Below are 27118 nucleotides of genomic sequence, written 5' to 3'. Positions count from 1 at the left end.
TTATCTCCCATGTTTAGGTATTTGACTCTTTTGAGTTAGTTTTTATATGCAGCATAAGGTAAGGGTCCAAATTAAATTTTTTTTTGTTTTTGCATGTGGATATCCAGTTTTCCAGCACTATTTATTGAAAAGACTGTTCTTTCTTCATTGAATGGTCTCAACACCCTTGTTAAAAATCATTTAACCATATATGTGAGGGTCTATTCCTTGTCTCTCTGTTCTATTCTATTCTGTTGGTCTGTATGTCTATCCTTATGCCAATGTCACACTATTTTGATTACTGTAGCTTTGCACTAAGGGGTGTGTGTGTGTGTGTGTGTGTGTGTGTGTGTTGCATATGATCGTCTTGTCCAGCTGCTCTGACTAAGCCTTCCAGGACTATGTTAAATAAAGTGACATAAGTGAGCATCCTTGTCTTGTTCCTGATGTTAGAGGAAAACCTTTCCATCTTTCACCGTTGAGTATGATGTTAGCTGTGAGTTATTTGTATGGGCTTTTAGTGTGTTGAGATAGTTTTCTCCTAGTTCTGTTTTGTTGGGTGTTTTATCATGAAAAGGTGTTAAATTTTGCCAAACACTTTTTTCGTACCCATTGAGATGACCATGTGGCTATTCTGTTAGTATGGTGTACACACTGATTGATTTTCCTGTGTTGAACTATCCTTGCATTTGGGGAATAAAAAACTGCACCTGGTCATGGTGTACAGTCCTGTAACACACTGTTGAATTCTGTTTCCTAGATTTTGTTGAGGACTTCTGCATTAATATTCATGAGGGCTATTGATCGGGAGCTTTCTTTTCTTGTAGTGTCTTTGTCTGGACTTGGTATCAGGGTAATGCTGGCTTCATAGAATGAGTTGGAAAGTGTTCCCTCCTCTTCCGTTTTTTGGAAGAGTTTGAGAAGGATTAGTGAACATTCTTGTAGATACTGCTTTTGTGAACTGCCTGCTCACATCCTTTGCCTGTTGGTTTCTTTTTAAGTTGTGCTGTTTGTCTTTTCCTTAATGATTTGTAAGGGTTGTTTTTATATTCTCAGGAGGAGGTATTTGTCAGATAAAAGTATTGCAAACATCTCTGAGTTTGTAGTCTGCCTTTCATTCTCTTAGTGGTATTTTTTTGGTGAACGGAGTTCTTAATTCGAATAACATCCCGTTTATCAGTGTTTTTCTTTTGTAGTTAGTGCCTTTTGTTTTGCATTAAGAAATCTTTGCCTACCTCTGGGTCATTAAGATAGTTTTCATATTATTATCTAAAAGTTTTATTGTTTTGCTTTTTACTTTTGTATCAGAAGTCCATCTGGAATTTTTGTATATGGTGTGAGGGAGGAGTCAACAACAAAAAATAAAAAATTTTATTTTTAATTTTTGACTGATAGAGCACCTTTTGTTGGGAAGAATCCTTTACCCACTGGCTGTAAATCAGGAGACTACACATGTGGATCTGTCTTGACCTTTATTATATATTATGAACCATTCGGTCTGTTTTTCTGTTTTGGGGTCATAAGATTCTTTAAGATCTTTGTGGTTAATTTAAATTATTAACATTTCCATACAGATATTGGAACCAGTTTGTCAATTGTCACAAAAATCCACAGGATTTTGATTGAGATGACACTGATTCTATAATCATTTTGGGAAGAATGGACACCAACATCAAATTTCCCATCTACATGTGTGGCTTCACACCTCCATGTGTTAAATGGCCTTTAATTTCTCTCAGCAGTATTTCATAGATTTTAGTGTAGAGGTTTTGTGCATCTTGCATTAGATTTATTCCTAGGTAATTGATGTTTTTCAGTGTGCTTGTAAGTAGTCGTATTTACAATTTTTTTCTCATTCTTTGTTGCTAGCATATGAAAATGCAGTTGATTTCTTAGATCTTGACCATATCCAGCTGCTTTGCTAAATTTGCTTATTAATTATGAGTTTGCTTTAAAAATTTTTTCAATGGACATAATCATGTCATCTGAGAATAGTGAGAGCTTTCCACCTTCTTTTATAGTCTGTATGTTATTATTTTTCTGTGCTTTAGAGACCTTAGTGCAACATTGAGTTGAACTAGTGATAGCAGACACGCTGTCCTGTTCCTGACCTAAGGAGGAAAAGCATTTTGTGTTCCAGCATTGAATGTCAGGCTTACTGTGGATTTTGTTTGCAGGTATTCCTGATCAAATCCCTGGTTTGCTGAGAGATTTTTCTTGAACGTATGTTGACCTTCATTAAATGTTTTTCTGCCTCTGTCGAGATGATTGTAGTTTCTTTCCTTTATTCTATTAATATGGTGTATTATATGGATAAAATTTTGAAAGTTAAGCCAATCTTCCATTCCTGGCATAAATGGCATTTGGTCAGATATATTATCTTTTTTATCTATTTCTAGGTTACATTACGTGTTTTGTTAAGAATCTTGGTACCTGTTATTTATAAGATTTTATTGACTTCTGATTTTTCTCTCTTATGATTCCCTTCTCAGGTTCGGGTGTCATACAGGCCTTCTAAAAAGAGGCAGGAGTTTCTTCTTTTTTGTTTCTTCTGAAGAGTTTGTGTAAGATTGACACTATTTCTTTTTTAAACGTTAGGAAGAATTCAGCATCAAAGTCCTCTGGGTTTGGAGTTTTCTTTAAGGATTATTTTTTTTCTTGATTTGTTACTTTTAGCAAATTGTTATTTTTAAGGAATTAATTTCATCTAAATTTTCAAATTTCTTTATATGACACTGTTTAAACTTTCCTTTTGTCACTTTTCCTCATGTATTTTGCACCTAGAACGATGGCTCCCTCTCGTTTCTGATATTGACAATCTATGTTTTTCTGTTTTCCTCAATCAGTTCTGCCAGAGTTTATCAATTTTATTAGTCTTTTCAAAGACACAACTCTTAAACTTATTGCTTCTCTCAATTGACATCTTTTTAAAATTTCATTTATTTCTACTCCTCTATGTTCTTTTCTTCTAGTTTGTTTGAGTTTTGTCTTTTTCTAGCTTTTGAGACAGACTCTTAGATCATGGAATCTAACCTTGTCCAAGACAGGCATTTAAAGTTACAGATTTTCCTTTAAGAACTGCTTACGTATATCCCATAATTTTTCTGATGTCATACTTTCATTATCATTCAGTTAAACTCCTGTTTCAATTTCTATTGTGATTTCTCCTTTTTCTTCTGGCTTACTTAGAAATCTATTGCTTTGTTTTCCAAACATTTGGTTATTTCCCAGTTATCTAGTTATTGGCTTCTATTATAATTCCACCTTGGTTAGAGAACACATTCTCTATGATTTCAATCTTTGAGATTGTCTAGACTTGCTTTTTGTCCTGACAGATGGTCTCTTTGGCAAATGCCCATGTACACTTGTGAAGGCTGTGTATTCAGCAGATAATGGATGAAATCAGTTAGATCAAGTAGGTAATGGTTTATTTTTTTTCATCTTCCAATTTCCAACCTTTCTGAATTGAATATTAAAGTTTTTAATGTGTGTTTTTAAACCAGTCTGATCATCTGTAACTTAAATTGTAATATTTACATCATTTAAATGGAATGTGCTTAAATTACATTGTTGGGTTTAAATCCACAAACTTACTATTTAATCTTAATTTGTCCCTTCTGTCTTTATTCCTTTGTTACTTCTTTTCTTGCTTTTTTGGAAGGGATGATCCAGTTTAAGATTTTTTTTTTTTTTTTTTTTGATGTTTTCCTCTGCTGACTTTCCGGTGACAGATTCTTTCTCAGCGGTCCTCTCGGGTGCACCTCACGTTGCCCCTCCTCTCCTTCCAGCCCAGTCATGCATATGCTCGCACTTGAACCCTGTTTAGCTCCGTCCCACCCTCTGTACTATTGCCTTAATGTATTTTACTTCTAAATGTTTCAGGCCCCGTAAGACGTTATTATTATTGTTTTAAACCGTCAACATTTCTTTCTATTTATTCACATATTTACCCTTTTCAGGGCTCTTGATTCACGCCCTAAGTGCTTCCACTGGGACCATTTTTACTTCAAGCCAAATAAACTCCTTTAATATTTGGGTAGTACAGTGTCAGGTAGTGGAGAGCATGAAAAACATCTTTATTTCACCGGTATTTTTGAAGGACATTTTTCCTGGATATAGAATTCTAGGTTGTTAAAATCCCACCCACCCCTCCCCACTTTCAGTCCCTTCAAGTTGTCATCCCATTGTCTTCTGGCTTTCAAAAGTTAGTCTTCAGACTTATTTTTACCCCTTTGGATGCAATATGTCTTTTTGTCTCTGGCTGCCTTAAAGATTCTTTAAGCACTTTGACTACAGGTACATAGGTATGGTTTTCTTATATTCTTTCTTCTTGGTGTTGACTGAACTTCGCTGTTCACTGAACAACTGGATTGTTGTTCATCAAATTGGTCAAATTCTTGACAATTGGTTCTTCCAATAGTTTTCCTGCCCCATTCTGTCTTACCTACTTCTGGGACTGTAGTTATGGGACTATTAGACCTTTGACTGTACCTCCTATGTTTCTTAATCTCTGCTTTGATTTGTCCATTTTTCTCTTTGTACCTCAGTTTGGTGTTTTCTATTGACTTCCTGAATTTCTAGTTCTTAAATCTCATTTTCTGTTTTGTCCGGCCTGATAATAAGTCTATCCAAGTGACCTAAATTTCACATTTTCTTCTGTGGTAGATATCTGTTTGATTTTTCTTTTTTTCCCCTGAATCTCAGTTGGTATTCCCTGTTTTTCATCTGTGTTGTCCATCATTTCCTGTATTTTGACCATCTTTTCCTTTGGCCCCTTAAGCATATTAACCATAGTTATTTTAAAGTCTGGTAACTGTAATATTTGAGTCCTCTCTGGATTAACTTCTAAGACCTGTCTTTTTTCCTTTGGATTTCAGGGTTTGGGTCCTGTTTTTCAGGATGCCTTATAGTTTTTGATTTGATGTGGGTATTATGGATACAAAGTGAGAGAGGCTTTGGGTGAATTATGTTAACTTCCTCTGAAGGGGGTTACATTTTGTTCTAGCAGGTAGTTAGAGAACCAGCAGGTCTTCTCAATCCTGTCTAATCTTGATTAAATCTGATGTGTGTTAGTCTTGTCTATGCTCCTACGATGGGGTCTCTACTCCAAGCTCACAGCTAAAAGCTCTGGGTGTTTACTAAGTTCCTTCTTCCTCATTCAGCTTGAACTCTAGCCTCTGACTCCCCACTAGTCAGTGGTCATTTGATCAGTTCTTCAGCCTCTAAGCTGATATGCTCTCCTTGGTTTTTTGGCTTCTTACTCTCTGCATGAGTCAGTGGGCTTAAGATTTAACGGGAATTCGAATGAAGATATGTTTCCTTCTCTGAGGTTCTTCTCTCTGGAAAATGGTTCCTTAGTTGTTTTGGTGAATGAGTTAAACCAGTGCAAGCAATCTCACCATGGAGAGACCAGGAGTCTGGTTGTCATTAATTTTAGACAGGGAAATTTAGACTCGAATTGGTGAAGGAACTTTCTATGATTGCACAGCGAGTCAGTGCCAGTGCTATGTCTAGAATGGGGCCACCTGACCCCTATCTGGATAAAAGAACAAAGAACTTACTGTCCACATGTTGTTTTCATTTTTGAAACACAAAGATTACATTAAAAATATATATTAAAGATTACATTAAAAAATATATCTCCTGGCCATGAGTTATGTGTATATATATTTTTGGAAAATCTAGGAAAAAATAGAGGAGGAAGAAAACTAATTGCCTCTAATTTCACTGTCCAGAGGCAACCACTCCTGACGTCCTTCTAGTCTTTATTCCTTAGCATGTATTTTTAAGCAAACTTTTATATATGTATATGTTTATAGTTACAGGTATATATGGTTGTCATTTATTGAGCAAGTGCTCTAAGTCCATGACCTCATTCAAATCTCATAATAGTCTTAGGAAGTATCTTAAAATGAGCTTCTTTTTTTTTTTTTTTAAAGATTTTATTTATTTATTTGACAGACAGAGATCACAAGTAGGCAGAGAGGCAGGCAGAGAGAGAGGAGGAAGCAGGCTCCCTGCTGAGCAGAGAGCCCGATGCGGGGCTCGATCCCAGGACCCTGGGACCAGGACCTGAGCCAAAGGCAGAGGCTTTAACCCATTGAGCCATCCAGGCGCCCCAAAATGAGCTTCTTCTTAGACATTTGAACACCGAGGCTCAAAGGCCCAACATTAGATAGCTGTAAGTGGTAGAGCTAGGATTTGAACTTGGGTCCGTCCATCTGCTTTGAACGTCGGTCATTTTGTCTTTGCACTATTCTGTCTCTCAGAAGGCAGTGCATCAAAGGCTTGCTGTTGACAATTTCATAGCTTGTTCACAGGAAAATGAGACCAGAGCTACGAGTACTCATCACTCCTTTTCAGTGGCTGAAGGGTAGACCAGCTTTTGTCTGTGCCTTGTCACATTTTCTACACAACTGGAGGCTCCATGAGGGCAGATATGTTGTGGGGTTCACTGTTGGAATACCAGGGCCTGGAACATAGAGGGGGCTCAGGAGATGGTTGAAGTTTTAAAAAACAGGAAAAAAAAAAAAAACCCAGATCTAATATTTTAAGAATGCTTTGGGGGATGAGAAACCTCACAGTGGTTTATCATCTCATGTAACTAAAAGATGAGATGTCGGAGATTCCAGGGTTATTTATGTAACAGCTCAGCATCATTCAGGACCCACCCTGCTTTGCTTCCACCTGCGCTCTGCCTCTTTACACAGCCCCCCCCCAGGTGATGGGCATGCACGTGGAAGTTGGGAGAGGTCACAGCCTGGATGGTGACCGTGGAAGCATCTTGGAGGAAGTGGCATTTGTTTGGGGCCTCAGAGCATCCGTGTGGTTTGTTCATTTAACTGGTGATGGTCAAGGGCTGGGAAGCAGAAAGCCCCGAGGAGGTTTTTGAGCTTGGAGAATTTTCCAGATTGGCTTGAGCAGAGAGGTTGAAAGACCGTGGGAAACTGGGCTGGAGAGGTGAGTTTGGGCTGTTCTGTCTCACCTGCCTGCCTGGGCACACAGCCCTACTCCCGTCACCCTCCCTGGCCCCTCACCAACTCATCAGGGCAGTTACCGACAGTCTGCTTGTGATGGAGGATTTTTACAGCACAAGGGAGGGGAAAGTTGGCATTCAGTGCCATGATGGCCTACGACCGGGGTCATAGCAGGTCACAGCTTCCTGTGACTCATCATTATCCTATTAAAATCTCCTCACATTTCAGGCTGTGTCATAACTGTGTCACCCCACTCCACTCACTCAGCATGTCAGGTTATTATCCAGTGTGAGATCTTGTAACTTCCTAAGATGGGTTCCGGAGAAGAGGAAATGTAGCGAAACATTGTCATATTCCCACCGAGTCGTGGACAAAAGCCCCCTACCAAAAGCAGAAAGGCATTCTGATAACTTCTAGGGCAAAGGCACAGACTTAGAGCGGGAAGTTCTTGGTGGGGGGTGGGGGGGGTGCCGCCGCAGGGAGTCCCCCCATGATGGCTTCTAACAATCTGATTGCCCTCATGGGGCATCTGCTGCAGTTCTATTCCTGAGTGGGAAGCCAAGAACAAGACTGCTGGCCGGCCGAGGAGGCCACGGTTTAAGACAACCCACCAGACTCCTCCCCTTTCTCAACCATCCACTCTGCCACCACAGGCTGCCCTTCCTGTCCCCCTGAGTGTCCATCTGTCCTCTCCTCTTGCAGAGAAGGGGCTAGTCTGTCATCTGTGACTGGGCCCCTCGGCACCCCCATGGGCCATAACCACCCGAGGGGAAGGGAACATGCCTAATTGAGTCACTTACTAGAATAGGGTCTGGAACATAGCAGGTGCACAGTGTTGGTTAGGAAAATGGATATTAGGAAAGCAAAATGCTGTAAAGTCATGCATGGCAGGTTATGAGTCTTTGTTATTTTGCTTATAGTTTAGGGCATCCCAGGACCACTTAACCATATGACCAGATTCTTCCTGTAGGTGCTCCCTGCCCAGTAGAGGAGTTTTTCATTTGTCCACACTGAGAGTATTTCATATGCTCAAAACCCAAAATGCCTTAAAGATACTCAGTGAGAAGTTTTGGTCCCACCCCTGTCTTCCCACCTCAACTCCCTGGGGTGCATACTTTTATTTGTTTCTTGTGTTTTCTTCCACTATTTCTGGTGCTTTTGGGGGGTGCATTCTGTCAGTATTTTATTTCTTTATGCAAATAAAAATTCAAACTTATGTTCTTATTCATTTTTAAAATGTTCTTATTCTTTTTTAAAAAGATTTTATTTTTAAGTAATCTCTACACCCAATCCGGGGCTCGAACTCACAACCCCCAAGACCAAGAGTCGCATGCTCCGTGACTGAGCCAGCCAGGCACTCCCTTTATTGCCACTTTCTAACACAGACAAGGGCACAGCCTATAGACCTTTTGCTGCGACTTGCTTTTTTCACTTAATAACAACACCCGGAGTGTTCCTTATCAGTAAGAGCAGAGAGCATCTTCATTCTTTTCTTGTTTTTAATCTTCTTTCCACAGCCGTGTCGCATTCTGCGACTAAATGAGGGTGTATCCTCATTTAGTTCACCAGATGAGCACTGGGCTGTTTCTGAACTTTGACTGTGTCGGGCAAGTTGCAAAGAAAAACCTTGCGTGTGGTCATTTCCTACGTTGCCAGAGGATCTGTTCCCAGACACGGGACGGCTGGGTAGAGAGCATGTGGGATTTCAGGAGATTCTGCCAGATGACCTCCTCGTGGGGGGGCAGGGGAGGGCACCATTTCACACCCTCCCCGCCCCTGCGAGGCGGGAGGGCACCTGTTCCCCGTAGCCTCTGCAGAGTGGTGTGGTCGAGTTTGGATTGTTGCCAATCAGATTGAGAAATGGTATTTTAGTCCAGTTCTTATTTTCACTAATCGAGATTAATCATCTCTTCACATTTCAAGAACATTTGTCTTTTTCTCCAACTGTGTGTCAGGTGCTTTGCCTACTTTTTTCTCTGGGTTCTTAGCCTTTTTCCTTCTGGTTTTCCTGGAGCTCTCTCTGCAGTGAGGAGATGAAATCATCTGCGGTAGGACTGCGATTTTCCCAGGCATGTTGTTATCTTTCTACTTAAGGTGTAGGTGCCCCCCACCCCCCCTCCCGCCCAACACACACACGCAGAAGCTTTGGATTTCTTATGTAGGAAAGTTTATCAATATTTTCTTTTATGGCTTTCAGGTTTAATATCAAAATTAGAAAGGTCTTTTCTTATTCCAGTGTTCTGAAGGAATTCCCCCAGAGGAGGTAAAAGGAGGCAGGTGTGAGGCCCCCTCAGAGCAATGCTGCCAACATCACAGTTTTGTTTGGGACTGAGCCTTGTTCCCACGGGGGGGAGGGTATGCTGCCAGGGGCTGTGCCCACTGCCAAAGGCTGGGTCCAGGCACCCCGCTCATCAGCTTTGCAGTGGCTGGGAAGGGGTTGGATAAGGGGAAATGAAATGTTTGGCAGGCCAGGTGCAGCCAGGTTAGTATAATGAAAGGAAATAGAATTAGAACTTTGAAGTGAAACTCGAGACTCGCATAAACTTGAACCTTTCCTGGGATTTGAAGAGAAGTAATTAATTTACAAACTTTCTCCTTCTATATTAAACTCTACCACACTGGCTCTGGGCAGGAAATATTCTAGAAGACGTTCCCAAATATTGTGAATTCCATCAGCAGATATCAAGCAGATGATATGTTCCCTAAAATATTTAGTACAGTACTAGAGTTTGGAAGAGAGACCGAGGCTCATGATGGCTGGGTTCGAGAAGTTTCGGTGTCAGCTAGACTGGGTCCTCTCCTGCCCCACCACTAGCTGTGTGACCTCAGACCAATTGCTTCCCACTTATCTGAGCCTCAGTTTCTTTCTCCCTTAAAAGGGGATACTATTAATAATCAGACCTAAAATTGATTAAGCACCACGTATCCATCAAGCACCGTATTTGACGTTTTATGTCTGTTAAGCTGTTCACTGTCTTGGGTAGCAGTGAAAATTAAATACAGTGAAGTAAAGAGTGCCTGGCCCCTTACACATTTTCAGTAAAGATTCTCTGGTGGTAGTATTATCTGTATGCTTATGAAATCCGATGGGTAGGCTGAATTTAATTGTGGTACTATCTTAGCCGGTCATTCATTCATTCATTCATCCCACAAAGGCTTCTTGAGCCCCAACCCTGTGTGGGTGCTGGAACCATAGTGGTGAGGCGGTCTGTGCCCTAAAGAACTTACAGACAAGTGAGGCAGACACACTGGGGGCAAGCTGTGACCACACCCCACGAGGACTTTTCTAGGGACCAGCCAGGGTGCTGGAGGAGCACTGGGGAGGAGCAAATAGCCTTGTCCCAGAGGCTGGGCTTGCCAAACGTGGACAGGATGGGGAGCCAGGTGCCTGGCCCCTCCAGAAGACTGACAACTATTATAGGAATAGGGAATACTTAGGGTAGCTTGTATCTTGTGCCAGAAGTGGTTAATTAATCCCTACAATATGTGCCTGGTGCTTTTATTATCGCTGTTTCTCAAACAAGAAACTAAGGCACCAAAAGGCTGTTGGAGGTCACACAGCTGGCGAGTGGTAGAGCCAGGGCTGGAGCCTGGAAATTCAGCCTCAGAGCTTCTACCGGAAGGTAGATGCAGAGAGGGAAGCAGAGGAGCTCACCACCGGGAAGTGGGCTGTGGTTTCCCGGAGTGTGTTTGTAGACAGGACTGCACAGGGGCAGCGGGACGGAGCAGGTGAGCGGCGTCTTGCCGGGAGACGTGTAAGCAGGCGGTTGCTCTCCGACTTGGGTAGGACGAGCACGGTGGGCTTCACAGATGGACGGCCCCACCTGGGCCGTGAGCACCTCCAGGAATCTGCTGGCCTGAAATTATGGCGTGAATCTCATTTGGCTTGAGGCATTTTTGCCTGTTATAAAAGAAAAAGCATTAGGCAGAACCAGTTCCTGAAGTTTCTATCAGCTATGGCTCTTTTTTTGTACCTAAAATGTGCTCTGCTGTCCTCATCAGCCCGATGGCTCCTCCTTCAGCTCCCAAGGCTCAACTCACAGCCCACATCTGGTCCTGCTCTACCATCCTGGACTCTCCCGTCCAGTTTCTTTGCTGATAGTTTGACTCTGAGCTTGAGAGAGCAGAGAGACCCTGTCTGTCTGGCCTCGCCCTTTCGCCCCCGGCACAGGGCTGGACTGTAGCAGACCATCAATATTTGATGCACGAATGAGCAACCAGCACTTTTGGTGAATTGGGATTGACAGTCCCCAGAGAGGAGGCATCTGACCGTGATACACACCCCCTTCCAGAAGAAAGAGGCTGGGCATTCTGACCCTGAGCGCCAAGCCACTAGTGTTCTAGAAAGGGGTCTGCAGAGGTGGAAGGCACCTGTTTGATGACGGAGATGGAGAGGCCACACTGGCACCAGGGTAGACCAGTCCTTGGTTAGTACCATCGGTAGCCGCCATATGCCGAGCGTGCGGTGAGACCCTGCCTTCCCTGCAAGGGAGAGACTCCCCAAAGCTCGGCTTCCTTGTTTATAAGGTCAGAAGTAAATAGCACGCTCAGGAGGAAAACAGTGGGATGGCATACGAAAAATGATGCCTATCCCTGGCTTGAGTCCTTGGCCAATAAATGCTATTGTGATTGTGACGGTATTCTTTTTTTCATGTGTCTGGTTGGTAGATACTCTATTTAATTTTCAAGCTGTCCTTGGGATCTAAGCTATGATTCTCATGTTTTAGGGAGAGGACCCTCAGGCTTTGATGAGTTAAGGGACTAACTGCTCAGGGTTCCACCCAGAGTTAGGGGCAAGGCTGGGATTCAAACCCAGGTCTGCCTTGCCCCCAAAGCCAAGTCTCTTTCTATTCACTGGTATCCGAAGTGGGCCATCAACACAATAGAGACAGGTCTCACTTGTGTGGGAGGTGCTGGACAGAATCCCAAAATGAGGGGCTCTTCTGGCTACGGCCAAGTGGAACCCTTCCACACTGCCTTGTTGCTCTGGGTTTTGCCCTCCCAGCCTTTCTCCTGCTGCCTCCTCTCCTGGAATGCCCCTCCCTCAGAGTCTGCCCCTCAAAGTCGAACTCGTCCTTGTAAAGGCGAAGGACGCAGCCACAAGCCAGTGGCCCTCTCTTGTTTTAAGTTAGGATTGTGTGCGTGTCCTCGGGTGTGAAAGAGAACATTGAAAACAGACTGGAGGTAAATAAGATAAAACAATAGTTCGCTGTGTTGAGAGGGGCTTGGATTTACAGAGATTTTTCTATTTTCCAAAGTTAAAAAAAATGAATGTGGATGATTTTGGGGAACAGGAAACAAAGTTATTTTAAAAACCCAGACTGTTGTCTTCAAGGCACAGCTCAGATGCCCCCTCCTGTGTGGAGCCATGATATGGCCTGGAGTGTGTTCACCTGGCGGGGTCTCCGTCCCTGCCTGTCTTTGCCCCTGTGCGTATCTCCGAGCAGAATGGCTCCAGGTATCCTGGCCCCCAGGGCAGCTGAGGGCAGTCTGGGGAGGTTTGGGGGCTCTTAGTCTCTGTTAAGTTCATGTCATCATTCCCCCAACAGCCTTTTAAGGTAGGCGTGATGATCATCCTCAGTTTCAGAAACGGTCTGGAAGCTGAAACAAACTCATTAGAATGTCCGAAAAGTCCCTTTCCAGATCTCGTCCCCGTCCCCCACAGGGACCCAAGCTGTGGTCATCATGATCGTATGGGTCCCCGTGTCTTGGTCTGTCCCTCGCCGTCTCTACTTTCTTTCCCCTGACTTGGTCCCACCTTCCTTGCCATCTGGTTCCCATCTCTGACACACTTCAAGGGTTACAGCTCACTTACCACTGCCTCCAGGAAGCCTTCTGTGAAGCCTCTGCTTTCTCAGGCTCCCGCTTGCCTACCTGTATTACAGCATTTTTCGCTTCTTACTAAACTTGGCCTTTCTCTCCACTGTTTGTCTTTCTCTTTCTCCAGCCAGACTGAAGGACAGGAGTCTAATTTCTTTATTCCCAGTGTCTAGCTGGCATAAATTAGGTATTCAGTGAATATTTGTTGAATTAATTAATATAGTCATTTCAATGGCCCTGTAAAGTGACCATTTACAAATGAAGAAAAATGAGGGGTTTGCTCAGTCACAGCCAGTGAGTTTTGGCACTGATTCTAGAACATAGATCTTTTGATATCTAGTCCAGCTTGGCTGAAATGCTGAAATTTAAAAAAGCAGAGGAGAAAAATTCTGCCAGTTCTACGCGGAATGGAAACTGGTCCAATCGTGGTCCAACATAAGCTGAGAGGTTGTTTATATGCTTTTCCTTGTTTAAGGAAAAAACTCAGTTGATCGTGTTTTTTAACGCTGCCTTTTATTTCTTTTCAATTACTTGCTTAGTATAATTTCTAGGAGTTGGAATGTGAGGTCAGGTGACCGTGCATTTTAGATGGCTCTCAATATTGGTAAGCAGTTGGTAAATTGGTAAGCAACTGCCGAATTGATTACCAAAAACTTTGTACCAGTTAACACTACCTTCAGAAGTATGTGAGTGTCAGTTTTACCACTTACACACCAGCACTGGGGATTATCATTACTTAGCATTTTCGTTACTCTCAGAGATGTAAAGTTGTGCCTCATTATTATTTTCTTTTTTATTTCTCTGTGAACAGCTGAGGTTGAGTGTTGTTTTCTGTGTCTGTCTATATTCTTGTGAGACTCACATGTCCGTTCTCCTTATTGTGCTACTTACTTTCTGATGATAGTCGAAGGCATTTGTGGAAGACAGACCTGGCTATTTAGTGGAACAGGCACTGTTAGGAGGAAACACAAAGATGAGTATGAGAGAGTTTGTATCCGTTACGAGGCTTTTGGTGGCAGGGAAGAGAATATCCAATGAAAAGAGGTTTTATGAACTAAGAAAATTTTATTACCTCACAAAACAGGGAGGCAGCTGCACTGGGGATTGGCTAATCAGGCACAATGTGACCCTCAGATCCCCCAGTCCCCCCCCCTTTCCTCTCTGCCACCTCAGCAAGGACTTCATGCTGAGGCTGCTCTCTTCCCAGCTGAAAGCTCACCGCTCTGGGTCTGCTCTGCCATGTTCGAGAACAGGACAGACCAGACTCTCTCAGCTGCTAGTCTGTTTGCTTTTGCACAAAACAGAAGATACTGGTTTTTTTTTGTTTGTTTGTTTTGTTTTGTTTTTTCACAGTTTTGGAGGACAGAAGTTCAAAATCAAGGCCTCCAATTCCTTTTTGGTAGGGAAAAATATCTTTCCCAGAAGCTTGCAGAGAGCTTTTCCGTCAGTCTGATAGGCCAGCACCAAGTCACCTGCCACACCGACCCCATCAGTGGCTCCATGGGTATATTTAAATTCATCAACATTCAGCTGTTTGGGATTCAAAGGGGAATCAACACCCCCCCTTGACACGTGGTTCCCTCTACATTGCGGTTCTGTGAATGAGCAAGAAGCTGAGTATGTACAATGGTTGAATAAGCAGCCTCAGTATCTGCCACAGGTACTAATTAATCAGAATTATACCAATCTTTTTGTTTTTTAATTTTTTATTTTTTAATTATTTTTATTAACATATAATGTATATTTGCCCCAGGGGTACAGGTCTGTAGATCATTAGGCTTACACACTTCACAGCACTCACCATAGCACATACCCTCCCCAGTGTCCATCACCCAGCCACCCTCTCCCTATCCCCTCCCCCCAGCAACCCTCAGTTTGTTTCGTGAGATTAAGAGTCTTTTATGGTTTGTCTCCCTCCTGATCCCATCTTGTTTCATTCCCCCTTTCCACGACCCCCCGCCCTGCCTCTCAAATTCCTCATATTAGAGAGAGCATATGATAATTATCTTTCTCTGATTCACTTATTTCACTCAGCATAATACCCTCTGGCTCCATCCACGTCGTTGCAAATGGCAAGATTTCGTTTCTCTTGATGGCTGCATAGTATTCCATTGTCAGATTTATACCAATCTTGATAAATTTTCATCAAGAAAATATTTTCTGAACTCTATTAGGCTAATTCATTTAAAAATTTCTTTTCACTAAGCATACTTCACTTTCTTCCACTTTCATTTTTGTTTCATTGAAATCTTTTCTCTGGGTACGGATCCTTCTCCATATAAAATTTATGCCAGAGATTTATTTCACTGACCATTTTACATGTTCTTTATAAATTTAGTTGACTGTAGTTGTAGGCTTTGACATCACTAATTTTCTCTTGAGATTATAATCCATACTGGTCTTCTTGGGTCAAATTTTGTGGACCAAGAAATTTTATGTTGACTATTTCTATAAATAGGCTTTATCAGGAATCAGATGAGGGTCGTTATATGTATTTCTCAGCTAATCCATGATGAAATTATGAGAGTTCTTTTTAGACGCAAAGTTGGATCTGTTATTCAGGTCTGGCCTGATGCCTGTTTTCATAGGGCTGTAAGCCAAGAATGGCTTTTATAGATGAATATTTGTAATCTGCTCAATGGTAGAGAATATGAACTTTAAACCCCAGTTTAGAAAAATGTTAACCTCCTCCCCCAAAGCAATCTCATTTATTCTTAGTAGTAGACATATTACAAAAACTGTACTCAATTGCTATTATTTTGTTTTGAATTTTATCAATAAAAGCTTTGTGGAAATTTGTCTACCCTTGTTATATAAATATGACATGGTAGTTTTGATTTTGCCTCTTGGCCCCCAAACCCTAACATATTTAGTATCTGGCCCTTTACAGAGAAGTCGGCTAGTGCCGCTCTGTGATCTTGCTATCCCGAGTCTCCTGGGCACTGACTTCCCCTCCCTTACCCCATACTTCTCTGTGGGGTTAGCAGGAGCAAATGGTGAGTTCTTAGGGTCTGAATCATAGAGTCCAGGCATCCAGCTGCAGTTGGAAAAATAGTATATTGGGTGAACACAGTCATATTGCTCAGTGATAGAGACAGCTCTTCAACTCTGACGAATTTCATCAAATTAAAAATGCCAGGTACTCTAAGAGTTTTCTGTATAAGTCAGTTTCCCTTTGTCCTTATTCAAGAAGATATCTAACATGTGGGAAGCATCAGCTTTTGAGTTTTCTTCAAACCCTTGGGCGCCATAGGCTGCTTGGGAGAGTACTTTTCCTGCTGAAGGTCACTCCTTTTTCTTTCCTTTAACAGATGAGGAAAAAGAAAACAATAGAGCATCCAAGCCCCACTCCACTCCTGCTACTCTGCAATGGTAAGTTCATTTTCAGCAAGTCCTCTCTTGATGGGGCCCTCGCGCAACTGTCACTTCCTACCCGCGGAGCAGGGTGTCACTGGGAGGTCTGATATTGTCCTGAGAACTTGATATCCTGCAGCTCACATGCAATCAGTTTGATTTGCGGCTCTGTATAAAATACTCAACTTAGATCCTGCCTAGAGATTCGGATTTCCATATTTGTTATATTTTGGGAGAGATTGTCCCGTCATCAAGACCCTGGCAAGGGCTGGATCCCCCAAGGGTGTTGCTCACTGACTTTCTGGAATGAGTTGTTACAATTAACAACGTTGCAGCAAATTACAGAAACATAGGTCTGTTCACCCCTACCAAAGAGTCCTTCATGGGTTCATATTTAATTGCAACTATAATACAATTATTTTAACATTAATAACAGGAACAAGCGTTACCTACTTCAGTGGCTTTCCTTTCGGTATCTGGAATTCCTGGACTTGGTGCAACACCTAATGGATGTTGTTTGAGTGGCTGCTCTCATGTTTGAGGTTTACAGATCAATTCTCCTGTAAGAGGCTCACTTAGATCGTGTTGTAGCTTTCTCCCCAAACATCGTTTCAGTTAAGGCTGTTATTTCCACTGGCAGCCCAGCCCAGCAAACCTGAGGAGATTAAGGAAAGAAGGAGAGGGAGGAAGGACTGGGGAAGGGAAGGCACGAAGACCTAGTATGTGCCAGACTCCACGCGAGGAGCTTCCAATATGCGCCTTGTGCCTGGTCTCAGTCTCACGGTTCTCTGAAGTTGATATTGTTGTGCCCATTTCACAGATGAGGAAAATAAAGCTTAGACAGTTAAGTCATTTGCCTGAATCTACATAGAGCCATGAAGTGGCAAAGGCAAGAACCTGGCTGGGTCTCTCTAACTGCAAAGCCCCTGCTTTGGAAGAAAGGAAGAGAAGATTCGGGAAGGATAGAGAGGAGAGAACAAATGAGAAGAGGAAGCAGGTGGGCTTTAATGAGCACATCGCATTAGATTCTCTTGACTAATCCACGCACAGGTGGGGGGAAGACAGCATTGGGGGAAAGCGTGCAGGAGCGTAACTCAATCTTCCCTACCTAACGAGAGTCTCCACATTCGGCTCGCTTGGCTGCCAGGAGAGTAAGGTTGTTTGCAGGAGCTTGATTTCCAGACTTTGGCTTGTTTCCATCGTTTTGTCCCTATATTCTTTTCCTTGTTGCATTTGCTGCTTTTGGCTTTCTTTAAAATTCTACTCTATTCCCTGGTCACACCTCTGCCTGAACCCTTCCCCCTAAATTATGATCACACAAATTCCCATAATGCCAGGACATCTAATGAGGCATCCATCCTTTGCCACACCCTGTTTCTAGGCTCTGAAAATGTACCAGTGAATCAGACAGCCCAGGAATAGGGACCGAGGGGAGGTGAATTTATAATGATGTAGAAGTATCCTGTTAATGATAAAGAAACAAGGAATACATTAGATGCTGACAGGGGCTGTGCGGAGAATTTGAATCGGCTGACAGGGTAGTGTCTCAGAGGGTATTTTAGGTGGAGTGGTGAGGGAAAGCTTCCCAGAGGAGGTGACATTTAAGTGGACACTTGTATGACAAGAAGTCCTCACTGACAACATGACAATGTGAGAATCAGGGTTGGGGAACATTCTAGGCAGAGGGAACAGCTTCTAAAAAGGCTGTACGATTGTAGGTCGGGCTTTCCCAGAGGCAGTCTGAGCAGAGACCTGCTCTCTGCAGGTGTCTGGGTGTTTTATTCTGGTGTGCCCCCAGTATCGACACGTGGGAGTGTGAGGGACACTAGGGTAGGCGGGGCTGGGGGGTTTCAGGTTAACAGGAGGTTGTGGCAGAGCCTTCAGCAATCTCTAAGGGACTTCTGAGGCTGGGCTGGCCCTTCAGAGAGACCAGAATCTAGGCAATGGATCCAGGTCTTTACCTCCTCCCCCCCTTGCCCATCACTGGATGTCAGCGGTTCCCTGGGAGGAGGGTGAAGCTTTGGACAAGTCAGTGTTCTTCACATTCTGCTGAGGACAACTCCCTAGGACGGATTCAGTCTCAGTACCAACCTCCCAGCAGTGAGGAAGGATGCCTCAGTCCTCAGGAGTAACCTGGGCACACACCACAGTGTCTGCCACTCCCTCCAGGATGGGAGGCAGGCCGAGCTTGTTCAAGGAACCATAGGAAGCAGCCAGCGTGGGACACAGCAAGAGATAGGAGAGAGATAAAGATAGGGAGAGGGAGTCAGGGGAGAGGATCTGTGAACAGCAGGAAAGACTCTCTTTTTAAAAGATTTTATTTACTTGTTTGTTTATTGAGTTGTGGGGAGGGGCAGAGGGAGAGAAAAAATCCCAGGCAGACTCCATGCTAAATAAGGAGCCCGCCGTGGGGCTCAATCCCACAATCCAGAGATCATGACTTGAGCCGAAACCAAAAGCTGGGCGCCCAACCAATTGAGCCCCCCAGGCGCCCCAATATTTCTCTTTTAAAATTTTCTTTTATTTAAAATTTTTTTAAAATGATGTTCAGTTAGCCAATATATAGTACATCGTCCGTTTTTGATACAGTGTTCAAGGATTCATTAGTTACATGAAACACCAAGTGTTCATCACAGCACAGGCCGTCCTTAATACCCATCAGCCAGAATTTCTCTCTCTCTCTTTTTTTTTTTTTAAAGATTTTACTTATTTATTTGACAGACAGAGATTACAAGTAGGCAGAGAAGCAGGCAGAGAGAGAGGAAGGGAAGCAGGCCCCCTGCTGAGCAAAGAGCCTGATGTGGGACTCGATCCCAGGACCTTGAGATCATGACCTGAGCCGAAGGCAGCGGCTTAACCCACTGAGCCACCCAGGCGCCCCCAGAATTTCTCTTAAATAAAAACAGAGTCGTGCTTCAGACTGTAGTGGAAGACGCATGACCTCCTATATGTAAAGTTGCACTTGAGCAAAATTTTGAGAATGTAGTTTCAGCGCAAATACTTTGTCTTTGAAAAGGAACTGGACGCACCCTCCATTTCGCAAGGGAAAATGGTATCATTCAGCCCGCGTACCCTTCCTGCTCTGGGCGCCAGCGAGTTCAGAGCTAAATCTGTGTTCATGTATTTTTCCCCTTCTTCCCTTGTCTGACTTTCTTCTCTTTCTTTTGTTAACATTGTAGAAAAAGACAAGATACAAATTCAATACTTATTTTTGCTTCTATTTTATTTTATTTAATGTACACGAGGGATATATTTCCTCTTTTAAAAACGGAAATATCTTTTATGAGGCTAACTTGGTTGTAGTTCCTGCCTCTTCCCCCAGAGCAGCCCTGTCACCAGTGAGAAGTGTGCTTGTGTGTTTACTGTCCTTGTCGACACGTTTACGTGTCTGTGTACCAACACAAGTTTCCAAATTCTGATTTTTAGGATTTCGTATTTCTTCCTTTCTGAAAGGAATGCAGACATATTGCACTAAAAATACGCTTCTACACTGTATTGACCCATGGCTTGCTCTTTCCTCACTGGAAGGTCCCGAAGCCATCCCCGTGTTAGTCGGTAAAGAGCAGCCCCATTGTAACCGCTGCGCGTGATTCCATGGATTTCGCCACTTGCCTTTTGATGGGCATCTAGGTTGTGTCCACATCTCATCTGCGCCCTTACAAACAGCGCTGCTGGGAACCTCTGCATACCTGCCCCCTTGCCCACCTGCGGGAATGTTCTCCATGTTGGGGTCAAGAAGTAGAAGAGCTGGGTGCTCAGAAAATATTAATGGGAATAAAATTTGTCCTTTCAAATGGTTTTGCCATTTTGTATCTTCACCCACCATACAAAATACTTAGAAAAAAAGAGCGGTGGGGGGCACCTGGCTGGCTCAGTCGGTTAAGTGTCTGACTCTTGATTTTGGCTTAGATCATGATCTCCGGGGTGTGAGATTCAGCCCTGCATCAGGGTCCGCGCTGGGCTTGGAGCCTGCTTGGGATTCTCTCTCTTTCCCTCTCTCTCTGCCCCTCCCCCTATCCCACTCTTTCTCTCTCTAAAGAAAAATAAAAAAGAAGTAGGACCCTAGCTCTACACCATTGCATCTCATTCTCCGAGGCACGTGCATGCTTCACTCCATCCCCTCTCTGCAGTGGCAGTGTGCAGCCCCTCAGGACCGCAGGCCTAGAAAAGGACATTGGTTTCCTTGCCAAGGAGGCCCGACTGTGCTGAGCTCTCTTGGGACGCTTGGCTTGTTTTGGGAATTGGGGTAGGGGCTATTTGCTTCCCCACCTTCTCCCTCCTTGCCACGAGGCCCCTCACCATCACCCTCGAGACCACCCCCCCCTCTAAGAACCAATAATACAGTGGCCAAGCAGCCTCAAATAATTGGGGCCACGTGATCTGGAGGCAGCTCCCAGCAGAAAACAGGCAAATATTGTCAAATGCCTTCTGCCGAACACTTTCCAGCATCCTTGGTCACGAGGGTTAGTAAAGCCCAAGCCGCTGGGGAGGGTGAGCGCTGCTGGAGACCCGGCCGCACAATAACCTCTATTCAAGCAGAGGATTTGGGAATGGAAAGCAGCCTGTTCCTCTATCCTGGCCCGCTCGCTCGCTGCCGGCACATGTCCCCCCCTGCACAGCCCTGCCCTCTCACACACCTCCCTGTCGCCTATGGGCGCCAATCAGTGTTCGAGACATCCTCCCTTTCAGCAGGTCACAGAGGGAGGGAGTTTCTTCCCCAATGGAAGACGGTAGAAGACCAAACTGTCACTTTGTTGGGGAGCATTTTTTTCCTTTTCTTTTGAAAAAACTAAAATGAAGTCTTGGGTGATTGACAGCCTTTCAATAGTTCAAATTAATATGAAACAATATAAATTAATAATTTATTATATGTATATTATTATGTAATAATATATTATATATAATATAATATAGATTAATAAATTAAATAATACAAATTAATACGAAACAAAATAAATTTCGTGTTTCCCTTTAAAATGCTCTTGGGGGCCAGAGGTAGAACGCTGGGCTTTGTGCTGTTCCAAAGAAGCGTGTTGAAGTTTTACACCAGATCACAGCTCCTAAACCAGAGTCATTGAGTGTGACCGACGCCTGACATTTTGTACCCCTCTCTGACTTGATCCCTTACTCAACAGTGACATGATCTTATTTGCTTCCATCATAGGAGTTCCCCCACCTGGTTCTGGAAAGGCAGGCCAAACGTTTTTAGGTCAGACACAGCCAGAGCTGTTAGGTAATGCCAGGAGGTGGGGTGGCATCCTCTGCTGCCGATGGAGAGACGAGGTCAGCACCCCATGAGGGGTGGGACTCAGAGCATGAGAAGATGTGGTGTGGCGCTAGGAGTCTTTTTTTTTTTTTTTTTTTAGTATTTTGTGCTGTGGTTAAAATATAATACGGTGAAGGCATTTGAGCGGGCAGTTCTGTAGTCCCACTAACGTTTCCCTGTGTGTCCCGACCACTCCCACTTCTTGACCCCAACATGGCAAACACTCCCACAGGTGTTCATGAGGGTGAAGGAGAGATGTGTAGAGACAGGGAAGGGATGGAAAGAGAATATCAAGAGGGAGGATGGCTCGTGGTGGAGAATGGTGCCCAAATCACCTCAGCTGTCAGGGGTGCCCCCCAGAGCTCTGGGCTGCCCTCCCCCAGGCCAGCCCCAACAGAAGCATCAGCAACAGTGCAGAACTGTGACACGGTACTGTTAGATGATGCTGAATTTTTGTCCAGAAAAAAAAAAAAAAAGTGGGGGGAGCGACTTAAACCAAAAAAATGAACATAAGGATTCTAGAACCTGGCTAATCCCAGGCCTTTCTGGAATACCAACCCAGTAGTTTATAGGCCAATTGGCCAATCACAGGTTATGGAGGAGCCTCAATTCCTGGAGGTTCTGATCCAATTCCAATTCCATAATTACAATGGCAGCGCTAAGTCCCTGAGTCAGTCCGTTGCTCCGCATCAGCCAGACCTACAGCTCAAGTGAGCTTGCACCAGGTGGCATCACCAGTTGAGCTCTCTTGTTCCTTGTGAGAACCCTGTAGAGTCAGCAGGACTGTGAGCCCTGTTTAAAGAGGAGGAAACCAAGCTGGCAGCTGTATGCAGCAGAGGGTCACAGTCTCACTCCATCCGAGTAGGGGAATGCCTGACTCCCAAGAAGGCCCCTGAAGGGGAAGCAGAGTCAGCTGAGGTCCTGGGACAATTACCAGAGCCACCTCAATGCGGGTGTCTGGTTGGTGTGTCTACCCAGGAGCAAATCGTGGACTTAAGTGCTATTGGATAAAATGGATCGGTTTTGTTTGTTTGTTTGGGCTTTTTATACTATCAGCCTCACATCTGGCCGGAGCCAGAGCCCCCTATTTCATATGTAGTTATTGTCTGGTGCTGTTCTCTCTTTGGTTCCCATCTTCTTCGGATCAACCATTGGCTTCCTAAAGGCAATGGCGGGAATTGTGTATTGGTGTTCAATGCTGTCTTCTACAGCCTGGCACATAGTAGGTGCTCAATAAATGTGTGCTGGCTCACTGACCCCACCATGAATGTCAGGCCATAGCATAGTGAGGGCTTTAGAAGTTCAAACTGCAAGCCTAGCTTTTCCCAGCACAACAACTTTGGGCAAGTCCCTCCCCTCCTCCATGTGATGGAGATAATGTTACCCACCTTGCGCCAGTAGCTATAGAAAACGTAACTATGCCTGGCATACTGTAGGCACTGGAAAATATAAATACGTTCATATGAATCAGGGTTTTTCTTTAATCACCTAGGTTTTAAGATTAAAAAAACAACAACAACAACAACAGAGAAAAACAAAGCTCTTCTGATCTGTACAAAAATCTGTTTTCCTTCCTTGCCACCGCCTCTGTTCTTCCTTCTGAAGTATTGACTGCCTGTGTTCAGGGCTAGGAACTCCGCTAACATAAACAGGGGTTCGGTTTGGTTCCTGCCTTCACAGGACTCTCACTCCAAGACGTGAAACATTCCGGGAATCTTCCGCCGTAACCTAGAATAACATGGGCAGGTGTCCTAACCTGGGTTCCTCTCTGCCGGCCGGCGGGCTGTTGGCTGTGCGTGGATTCTCGTTGAATCCCTCTGCGGCCTTGGGGAAATCATTTGGGTCATTTTACCAAAGAAGGAGGCAAGAATCTGAGAGTTCGAGCAGCACCGCCGAGACCGTGGTGCTTGCGAGCGGCGGAGGCGGGATATAAACCCAGCGAGTGCCACCTGGGAACCCACCTCGGAACCCAGTGCTGCTGCTCAGCGAAGGCGGCGGGAGCCGCAGAAGGATCCAAGGGCCATGGAGAGGCCCAACAGGCAGGGAGAGCTATAGGGGCAGAGGCCGGGCCTCCTGTCCACACGCTGTGCTCCACGCACGGGGCTGGGTGCCGGGAGGTGCGCATCGCAGCGCCCTGCACGTTACGGAGCGCACAAATTAGGGAATCAGGTGAGGAGGAAGAACCGGTGAAGAGGCCGTCCTCGGGGGCTGGGTGGGCATCAAACACCGCGGTGTCAGGAGAGAGGAATCCGAGCTGGGCCATGGACCCATTGGCTGGAGCCAAGTGTGTGTGCAGAGGAGTGGGTCGGCGGAAGCCTGGAGAAGTAGTCAGGGGTCCGATGTGGGGGTCTTAGATGCCAAGGGAAGGAGTTAGGACTTCACAGAGGCAGAGGGAAGACACAGCTGGGTTTGGATCACCATCTGGCCTCTGATCGCTTAGCAAGCGTGTTTTCACAGATTTTTAAGTCTCGGACAACTCTGAAAGCCTCAGTAATAAGTTACTATGTCCAATGAAGTTTTTTTTTTTTTTAAAAAAAACCCTGCTGTCTGATCTTCTGGGAAAATGGAAGAGGAGGACTTTGTTACAGACATGTCTGCAAGGACCTGGGGAGAGGAGACTCGGAACCGAATGCTCAGGTGTGCCTGGAAGAGAACAGGTTGCTCAGGCGATGGGCAGGGCCCATTGTGCTGGTGTGGAGATGTTCACTGCCAGCGCGGACACAGAGCCTCCTCCTGCGCCCCGCGCCCCCAAACCTCATGAGGAGGTCTTCCTCAAACTGTGTATTGCAGATAATGACTGCTGCTGGCTCCTGGACGGAGTTCATTATCTCCGTATAATAGGATGGGCTCGATTCAAATATGATCGCGTTATTAAATAGAAGATCAGAAAATGGAAGACGTGGGGAATTTTTTGGTGATCATTAAAAATATCCAGGTATAATGGAGTATTGTTCACCATGTCAGACTAATGATGTCCTCCACAAGTGAGGAGGAAAAGGGGAGATTTCATCAGATATGAAGAGAAATAATTAACTGCCTTTCTTTCTGCGGTGCCTTGGTCAGCGAAGCGGACATTCCAATTAGCAACTTGAGTACACATGCGGACCTCTGGACTTCGTAAGGAGGTTTGGGGAAAGGTATCATGACGCTCTTTCTGTGGAAACTCATCAAGCATCGAAGTCACCCTGAATGCCAGTTACAACTATTCAGTCGCAGAGCTTATTAAAATGCTTCATAGTCATAAGCCACCTGGATACCTTGAGGAATAAAACGTGCGTAGAAACGTTCTTCTTTAGAAGGCTCTGGCCTCTGACAGGTAACTGCTTAATTAACTCAGCCTGTGTGAATGTGACTTGGACCCATATGGATTCAAATAGTTTGTTGCTGCTATGGGTGTATTTAATGGGATACTTTTTAACCTTGGTCTTCCATCTTAATGCTGATCCGTTGGCCTTACTGAGTGAGCAAACAACCCACAGGAACGTCCAGTAGAAACTGAGGCATGGGGGGGAGGGGCCTAAATAAAATAGCTAATGGGAAGGGGACTCGGGAATTTACCTGGGAGCCTGTGCTTTTTCATACCACATCACGCCTGCCCTCCGTAACTCCCTTGCAGTCTTTAGTCATGAGGAACGGCCCCTTAGTCATGAGGAACGGGGCCCCCAGCCATGCAGTTGGCCCAGCCAGGAACCCCAGAGCGTGCCTTGGTTTCTCCCATCCACCCCACATCTGGCAGCCACAGCCTAAATGCTGTCTCTGCCCCCACAGCCACTCCTTCACTCCACTCCTCGCTCTATCTCTTGGAGCAGCTCTTAACTGGTCTCATTTGTTCATTCATTCATTCAACAGATACTACTAGTCAGCCGCCATGGATGTGCCAGGCCTCACTAATCACCCGTGGCCTCCCACCATCACGGCACCATCGTGACCTTTCCAAAGAATGAATCTGATCAGGCCACAATATGCTAAAGAAAATGTAACTGGCCCCTGTCATTTTAAAGGATCACATGCCTTTCATAAGACGAGCTCTGAATGGCTTGAAATGCATGCGTGTTGAATGTACCCATGGATTTTTCTGGCCAAAATTAATTTTAGGAAATTGTTAGCGAGGATGAGCAAAAAGGGATACTTTTTTCCTCCCCACAGCTTGTCCTGCACAAAGTTGCAGCCGCCCAAGTTGTGTGTGTGTGTGTGTTGGTCTGGAAAATGTTCCCCCATAGTCCAGAGAGTTGAAATCAAAGCTTGCAAAGGAAGTTGCTTAGTAGGACTCTCAGGAGTCTGAGATGGAACCTATGAGACTTGGGTGTTTTTTGTGTTGATTGTTATATTCTCTTACGGTCAACCCGTTGCTGCTTAACAGATGACATTAAGCTTTAAATTAATATTAGTGACTCTTGTTACTGATGACACAGTGTTGACTTCTGCAGGATCCCAGAAACACTCTGCTCTTCCCTCCTCTGAGTCTTTATTTTTTCAGTTCTCTGAGTTCTGCTTCACCACCCCCAGAAAATAACACTTTTGTTGTAACTCTTAAACTCCAAGGACTGCCAGACTCCTGTGCCAGGCCCTATTCTCTTGTGGGCACCAAAGAATTCTCCATACCCCCTCCCCCATGGTTTTGTGTTTTCAGAGGTTCCTCTGCAAGCCCGTTCTCTGCTCATACTGTTGTCTTCATCATCCAAAGTGCGTGTCGGTGTGTCCTCATCCCCCCTGTTCTCCTCGCCTGGAACCCCTCCATCCACCAGAGCAAGGATGCTGTCCCACAGAGTAAGACTGTCCCACTGACCGGCTGTTGACCACAGGCACTTGAGTTCCACTCCCTGAGCCTCAGTTTTGCCTACTTCAAATGGTTTTTGTGAGGATGGAAAGAGATACCAGATACCCAGTGCCTGGCATCCTTTGAAGAGAGCAAGAGATGCTAACCATCCTGGTTGTCACAAGGTTCAATCCCAGTCCATCCACGAACCTTTACAGCATCTTCCACTGTCCACCGCTCCTGCTGTGCTTAAGGATTCCTATCTCTGTGCGGTACCCTCTGCAGATAGGCTGCAAAGTGAGCTAGGGCCTGGGTCGTGCCTCATGTCAACATAAGAGCCTACAGGAGCCAGACATAGAACAGAAAATAGGTGTCAGAAAAGGAGGGAGGAGTGGGGACTCTGCCCAACTTGAGGGCACACATACCTCTGGCCTGTTATTGGTCATGCGGGAATATGGGCTCAGTGTTGCCAGATCTTAGCCTTTTCAAAGGAAGTTAGATTTTTATATGAAGTGTCCTTGGGCCAAGGCTGTTTTCAGGTCAATCAAGGCATGTCTGTGAGACCGTCGGATTCAGATGGCCCACACAGGTTTGTGCATAAGCTGGTTCTCTGGACCACTGAGCTCACTTTTAGTGAGAAACAATGCTGCGCATGGCATGCAGGGGTCCAGGCTAAGCTAGAAGGCTGATTCCCATTCATAGCTGACCTGAAGCTTAGGACAGTCCTACGAAATGTAATCTCTGTATGAAAGCCTTTCCCCACAGGGAACCACATTTGGAGTTCTGATTTACGATGTTGGGGACACGTGTACTAGAATGGAAGCCCTTTCAGGACAGGGCCTTTGTTTTGTTCACTGCTATTTCCTCAATATCTAAACCACCACCTGGAACTCAATAAACACTTGTTGAATTAAATATTACTTGTGTCTTTATCCATCTGCCCACCAGTAATCTGCTTTTTGTATG

General features: G+C 44.7%; 1 protein-coding gene across 4 annotated transcripts in view; it reads left to right on the top strand.

Moving 5' to 3' along the window:
* RFX4 (regulatory factor X4) overlaps nucleotides 1–27118 on the top strand; it is a 156603-nt gene that overhangs the window by 29375 nt on the left and 100110 nt on the right. For all 4 annotated transcript variants that reach the window (XM_045084750.1, XM_004743066.2, XM_013051553.1 and 1 more), the window contains exon 3: nucleotides 16088–16148. In XM_045084750.1, the coding sequence (XP_044940685.1) occupies nucleotides 16088–16148 (61 nt within the window). The remainder of the gene's footprint in view (nucleotides 1–16087; nucleotides 16149–27118) is intronic.

The sequence above is a fragment of the Mustela putorius genome, unplaced genomic scaffold (assembly GCF_011764305.1).
Source record: "Mustela putorius furo isolate JIRA1106 unplaced genomic scaffold, ASM1176430v1.1 tig00000788_pilon_pilon_pilon, whole genome shotgun sequence".
Taxonomy (NCBI): Eukaryota; Metazoa; Chordata; class Mammalia; order Carnivora; family Mustelidae; genus Mustela; species Mustela putorius.
This window is presented reverse-complemented; position numbering and strand designations above follow the sequence as displayed.